Source organism: Gossypium arboreum, chromosome 11, assembly GCF_025698485.1.
Source record: "Gossypium arboreum isolate Shixiya-1 chromosome 11, ASM2569848v2, whole genome shotgun sequence".
Taxonomy (NCBI): Eukaryota; Viridiplantae; Streptophyta; class Magnoliopsida; order Malvales; family Malvaceae; genus Gossypium; species Gossypium arboreum.
The window spans coordinates 122947955-122955552 of NC_069080.1; the positions used below are offsets into that span (position 1 = coordinate 122947955).

General features: G+C 32.5%; 1 protein-coding gene across 1 annotated transcript; it reads right to left on the reverse strand.

The window, feature by feature from the left end:
• Positions 1-1413: 1413 nt before the first annotated feature.
• LOC108479693 (uncharacterized) lies at positions 1414-6107 on the reverse strand. The gene is made up of 6 exons (XM_017782429.2): positions 5390-6107; positions 5230-5303; positions 4796-4945; positions 3208-3493; positions 2449-2682; positions 1414-2357 (listed from the first exon to the last, which is right to left on the reverse strand). Exons 1-6 carry the CDS (start codon positions 5543-5545, stop codon positions 1992-1994), a joined length of 1266 nt encoding a protein of 421 aa, XP_017637918.1. The 5' UTR covers positions 5546-6107; the 3' UTR covers positions 1414-1991.
• Between the last annotated feature and the right edge of the window lie 1491 nt (positions 6108-7598).

Below are 7598 nucleotides of genomic sequence, written 5' to 3' on the forward strand. Positions count from 1 at the left end.
GCTTGTTAATATATGTATATATATGGGAGGTGCGCATGTGCAATGATTGAAGCCCATGTTAGGAGTGGAATCCAATCATTTGCAAAGGAAAGGAATGTGTGTGTATTTGCGGATGTATATCATATTTAATTGATACTGTTTTGCTTTTGTTTGTTTATAATGTCAACATAATGTTTTTCGTTTCTAATTATCCAATAAATCATTATAAAATTATCATAGAGATCTTTATACTATAGAATAGATATGTCTATAGGTCAGGTCTAATTTAAAAAATGAGAAAATTTGAATAAAAATATAGGCTCCAAAAAATAGTATTGGGCAAAAATATAAGGCCCATTTAGAAAATAAGTCGCGCCTCGGGTAAGATTTTTTGCTCGGACTTGATCCGAATTTGAAAAAAAAATTGTTGTTTTGCCTCTATGTTGCTGCCATTTTACTATTATGATATTATTATTTTATTGTTATTGTTTGGATATTGTATAAGTCATATTTTATTTTAAAATTTGTTACTATTGTAGAGAGAAGCACTTGCTTGTTAAATTATACCTATCTTGGTGTAATTGAAGTATAAATACTTGTTTTAATTTATTCTCAATTTGTTGGAAAACATTTATTTTAATGTTTTTTATGTATTATATTTTTAATTTTTTATATAAAAATTTTAATAAGGACAAGCCAGGCCCAAGCATATCAAACAGGCTTAAAAATTTGTTAAGGCCTAACCCAAACCCAGCCCAACCCATGGAGACCTCTAAGGGTCAAGTTGTATTACGTCTTTTTTTCTTAGAAAAAAGGTACATTAGTCTTTGTACATTAAATTTAAAAATATAATAGTTTTTCTTATAAAAATTTTATCCATTTATACTGTTAAAAACTAGCGTGATTGGCCATATTTACCTCATACTGATGTACAAAAACCCATCTACTATTTGGTAGAATAATCAATTTACTTTTTTATGTAAGGTACTTGTATTAATTTACTACCTCAGAAATTAAACACTCTTTCCACCAATAAAAAAAAAACTCATTTATGACGACTGTGAATTAATTCAATATTCAATAATATTAAGTTTCCAAAACTAGTTTTGTTTCTTTCACTTTCATCATTCTTTCTGTTTCTTCTTGATTTTTCTGCCAACCATTGGTTGAAACTAAGGTTAAAATGATTTTTGGTTTGGGAAAAAAAATTGGTGGCTATTTTTACAACCATTTAAAGAATGAGGCCGTAATACTACCCTGCCGTTTTAGTCAATTGAGTCAAAGCAAACACAAACAATGGAATCGTTGAATTTCACTGAATAAGGCATGAGTGGAAGCCATTGAGAAAACTTGGGGGAAACTTTCAAAATGCCAAATGACTCATCTCCCAAGTATATATATATATATATAGGACTCTTTAAGTCTCACATATAATTGGACACAAGCCTTAATTATACATAAATAATTATGACACCACAAAATACATGAATCCATCTAATTTTTGAAAGAAAAACAACTACTCCAACCCTTTGATGCTATACTAGGGCAAGTATAGTATAGTATGATACCAAATGGTGACATCATTTGAATAACAAGCAAAAACAGAATCAAGATTGAAAGTGAATCAAAAGTTGAAACCAAATTTTCATGACCCCAATTCAGATCCTTCAAATATGACCTAAAGTGCTTTGCATCTACAGAGCATATAGCGACAAAATCAGACAACTACCAGCAGGCAGATGCTCCACTACGAGAGCTACAAAGTGACCATAATTTACAGTGTGACTGAAATCAACACAGGCAAAAGGGAGAAAATACTGGGAGCTGAGGTCGTAAGCAAATCCACACCAATCACCAACCAACACACAACTTCACATAGGAGGCTGTCCAATGTCAGAAATAATGTTATGTCAGACACTCCCGACTCCACCCTCACTCCACCTACTCCAACCTAAGTCCCCGAGGATGCAGCCTTCTTTCTAGCCTGTCTTAAGGATGCTACTACACACTTGTCACCTAGGTTCAGTATCTTTCACTGCAGGAACTTTTGAAGGGTAAGTGGATAGATCCATGTCAATAAGTGACATATCGTATGGCGCAGAATAAGAATTTGAGTGGTCCACAAGCAGTGATGATTTTGTAAGATCACCGCTTGTAGAATCTGGTACAGAGCTAGGGTTTTGGGGAGCGCTTGTACCATATGAAGGGAGACTGGATAGCTGAATATCTTCTAGCTTGTTTCCAATCATGTGTTTGTTTCTTCTAGCAGCATCCATCTCGGGCCCAGTTGGCACAAAAGTCCTCGACCGGTATTTCCTTGTTCCCTCATCACCATCATTATGGTTGTACAGTACATAATCATGATATGTAGGTGCAAACTGCGAATATGATAAAAACCATAAATAACCCTAAACAAAAGAAGAAGAATCCAGTAGAGGAACCTTTGGGAAATGGCAACAGAAGGCTCACCTGGTGAACAGTATCATGATAGAAGTCATTCAACATCAAGGCATGTGCAAGGCTTCGTGTAAAACCACGAGACATACCAATATTTGCACCAGCATACTCCTTATATGGAAATGCATAAAGATGACCTAGAGCAGCTAGAAGCATCTCAACACATATAATGAAGTTTTGAAATTGAGCTGCTGCATCAGCATCCTTAATAAATCCAGATTTTGCAGCAAGAAAAAACATAACACCCTGCAAAAGGAAATAAAAGAAAAGGATGTTTTGAGTTTATTTAGCACCTATGCAACTAGATGAGGTTTACAAACAGTACAATGCCATCACAACACAAGATGTTATGGATAACCATCAATATAGGCATGCATTCTATTTTACAGGGTTTAATACATTGTACAATGCCGTCACAGCACTTCCGGAACTTCGAACTGCTGTCTTATGATTAGACATCAGTATAAAAAGGGAAAGCAAAATATAGAAAAACAGCCTCCCCTATAAAACAAAACATGAAGATGATATCAATGTGGACAGCAAACAGGTTAGGAAAGATTGCATTCCAGTAACCAGAATTCACCATCCCCAAGGTTTGCTATAAAGATACTAACAAGATTTCTAAATGATGATTATCACCAAAAAGCAACAAAGGGGTGATGCAATGAAATAGAAGGAAAGATAAAAGTATCTAAAAGCCAAAAACAAAGGATTTGTCTTCTTTTTGCATGCATGAGTATGAGAGGAAATAACAGGCACACAAGATTTTACCTGCCAATAGGTTAAGAAAACCACAGATTTTATGATGATAAACTTTGGAACTGGATTGAATGGCTGAAGAAGATCTCTGCATGCCATGTAAAACAACACCAAAGCATACAGAGCTACGGTGTAAGAGATTGTATAGATGATAGTAAGATATAGATATGCTTGACTTGGACTAAAATTCCCATCTTTATATTTTCCTTTGGCGTATAATACGAGTGTAACAGCGACTAAAATGGGCTTCAGGATGACAAACTGCAGACAGCCTTGCTTGCATCTCCGTATAAATCGCCTACATTGCAGTTTCACGTGCAAGCAATCAAATTTAAGCTGAATTCATGAAGTGTAAAGTACAAGAAAGTCCCAAAAAATAAATTTTTATCAAGTTTCCAATCAATCATGACATTAGATATAATGAGGAATTTGTTAGTGTAGGGCCAATGATTTGTCTAAAATACACTTGTTATATTGTAATATATCTAGTAATGGTCTTCATATTATCTATAAGTTTCTTGATTACATTTGTATTAATGATTAACGGTCAAGTCCTTGATCTTATTTATATAAACAATCCTATAACTTGAGATTACTAAAGATGTAATATGAAAAGTGTTATAATTTAATTCTAATCACAATTACTCCAGTCATCTAATTTAGGGTATAATATGAAAGCAATTAATAACATTACCCATATCAAACTAATAGGTAAAGATCTAAGGTAAGATGAGGCAGAAATTGTTAAGAGTTCAAAGGAACTGTTATTGTACTAGCATTTGGAAGTGGTCTAGACAGGGATGGCACAAGCACATAGCTCTTCCTTACCTTAGAAGCCATATTGACAAAGTTCATTTAAATCATGCTGCTTTGATATCTGATCTTTTATCTTCAATTCACAATAAAATCAAGTGGCATTGTCAATTTCCCCATAATTTCAAAAGACAGGTTAGCGGAAATGTGTCACTCTAGTCAATTTGGCGAGGGTAATCTCAAAATAAAAGGCTATTTACTCTCACTGGATATTTCCAAGCTGGGGAGAATGATGCAGGAACTACTACACTGCTACTTTATTATTTTAATCTTATTCACTAGACATACTGATAGATAGCTAAAGTTTAGAGTTTAAATCTAGTGCTAGCATTAAAGCTGTTCTTGTAACCCTAATATAAATAAACTGTAAAGCAGATTAACGCCCAACTTACTAATTTTCTTTTTAATTAATAGACTTCAGAAGCTAAAGGTTGATTGAACTCTGTGTTTTCTAACAGATCTGCTTCTATCTTACTTGTTTTTGAGCCTTAGTTTTATTGATTTGCTTATGATTTCTCCTTGAACCACACCACAAACCAAGCTGCTTAAACCCTTCTACTTAGGCACATATTCTCAAATGAAAAAGTGAACTTCTGACAAACATTACCCAAGAAATGAATGCTAAGCATTTTGTAACTCTAAACCATTTATTAAATGTCAATTCCCAAATCTAAACTAATCATGAAAGCAAAGATATTTTCGATACCACAAATGCCTAAACTCCCGCATGCATGGACCTGCACAACAATGAAATGTTCAAACCAACTGCATTCCATCCAATACTCACCCATCTAAAGGCATAGGAGGCAAGCAGCATGTCATCAGATACCAAGATGGCTTTAAAACTCGACCACTCAAGCTGAGCACAACTGCTCCTGGACCTCCAACCCATGCCAAGCAGAGAGAAAGAAAATTATAAATGACCCAAGCTTCATAGCTGAAACAGTTAAAGGGGATAACAGTTAAAGAAAATTATAAAAGCCAGCAAAACATGGTTAGTGAACCACTATGATTGAATAGAAGACCTTAACAATTTTAACATATTTTGATATCCATACACCATCCCTATCAATTAATCAATTAATCCATCAACCCAAATATACATACGTAGCATACACACTTAAATGGGATAACGGATTAGAAGAATATGGAATTCGGAAATGAAGTGCAAAATAAAAACTAACGATCAATTCAAACACACACACAGTCGGGCATACTAACCCTTCCCGGATGGAATTGAAATAGATTGAACTCCGTGGTAGAACAAGGGACAAGAAAGACATCAAGGCATAAACCTGTGAAATTTAGGCACAAAGAAAACGAATCCAGTATGAGAAATTATATAATAATCCAAAAAAGAGAGCAGTGAAAAAAAACTGACCGGAACCATGAAGATGATGCGGACGATGTATCTCTGAAAAATAGGTTCGGTGTAATTCAAAAGATGCCTGTAGATATGAAGAACGGCCAACGCAATGGCTCCAGCAGTACAAAAAAAAGCGAGGATGACGAGGTAAATAGGCACTAAATCACCCATTTCTGAGACCGAATTCCGTAATTTTTTTTTATTTCTCGTTCCTTTCGTAGGTAAAAAAAAAAACAAAAACAAAGTGGGATTGGATTTCTATCACGCCAAAATCTAAAAATCGATTGCTAAATTAGGAGGCAAACAAAAGAATTGAGATTTATGGAGATGACATATAATTGAACGCTTCAGTTGTACGACGATCGGAAAATCGAGACGGTGAAACCCTAACGGCCAATAAATGGTATCCTCAAAGACAGATCTGGCAGTGTTTGGCTTGGGGAGATTCTTTATGCACTCCGCCGGCGGCCAAACATGGCGGCTCTCCAACTTTTCCCACAGACAAAGTAATTTCCTTTTTCTTTCTTTTTTTTCTTTTTAGGGATTTTCTTAAGAATCAAACAGCACACTAGTAGCTTAATATAAATTTCTTCTCTTCTTCCTTACAATGCAAACAACCCCAAACAAATACCATAACCGTAATTTTGCTTTACCCTTTTTCCAAAACTTATTACTGTTTTCGGCAAATGAACCGATAGATAACTTTAAAATATAATTTAAATTGAACGATAATAAATCCTTTTTATAAATTGAAAATCCATCAAATTTAAATAATGATAAACTATTAAAATAGTCACTTTTATTTCATTCAGGTCACATTTTAGTCTCTAAACTATTAATTATCATTAATAGTATAATGGTAAGCTAACAATCATCATTTTAAATAAAAATTTAAGTTAAATTCTACAATTGGTCCTTATATTTTTTACTTTAAGTAATTTATTTTTATTATCTTTTAACTTTTTTTTATTTTTCATTCTCTTCGCTTCTCCTTTTATTTTTCTCCTTCTTCTTTTTTAACATGGTTTTCTATTTTTTCATTTGTTATAAAATTAGTCCACAAGCTTGTCGAAAAATTAAACTATTCAAAAAATAAAAGTATAAAAACTAGTTTTAACAAATGATAGATATAAAAAACTACATTAAAAGAAATTGAGAATAAAGGAAAATAGAAGAAAAAGCAGATTTGTTTGAAATTGCTTAAAACCAAAAAATTTAGAGATCGGTTGTATAAATTAACCTAAATTTTTTATTTAAAATAATGATTTAACGTGTCATGTTAATTTACTGTTACACCGTTAACGGTAATTAACGGCTCAGAGAAAAATGTTATAATACAATAACGTAAATGACTAAAACGTAATCTTTCGAACATAAATAACTAAAATGTAATATAAAATAAATAAAAATGACTATTTTAATAATTTACCTAACAATAATTAGATCGGAGTTAATATAATTGAACCGAAACTTAGGTAAACAGTGCGGTTATGTCAATAACTGTTGACGTAATAGCTTGTGTCGGCATCTTGGTGATTCTGTATTAATTATTATTTTAAAATTTTAAAATAGAATTTTCAGTTTTATAATAATTAACTAATTGTTTTTACCTTTTATCTGCTAACTTTTATCCAAAAGTTTAAATTTCTGCTGAATATGTATATATTTTAAACTACTTTAAGTTGTTTTCAATTACTTAAGCGAATTTAAATTAAAATAAATAAATAGATAAAGTTTATTTGTTTAGATTTAACTTTAAATTTTAAAAATTTAATAATAATATCTAGTTTTATTTATTATTTTAAAAGTTATAAAATGATAATTGAATTATTTGAAAATTTTTATTTTTGGATTTTTTTTTAAAAACTCGGCTAAAGAGTTTCAAGTGATAATTTGATGATCGGTACAATAGATTTAAGTTGATCTGACAGTTAATATCGGATATCGAAAAAATAAATTGGTTGGATTTTGATTCGTAAATTCGTGATTTTCAAAGTTATTTTATGAAAAAAAATTGAACTATAGAATAGAAGGGGAATGAAATGTTCCAATTAGATTTGTGTATTGGTCGGGCTGAAGGCCCGCCCAAAAAGTAAGAGGTTTGGAAAAAAATTAGATGTGCTCATGGGCCGAGTCGGGTTCCGGTCGGGCTAAGCATGATATTAACATACTTTATACTTGCCTAAGCTCGACCAAATCCAAAATTTGGGCCTAAAATTTTGCC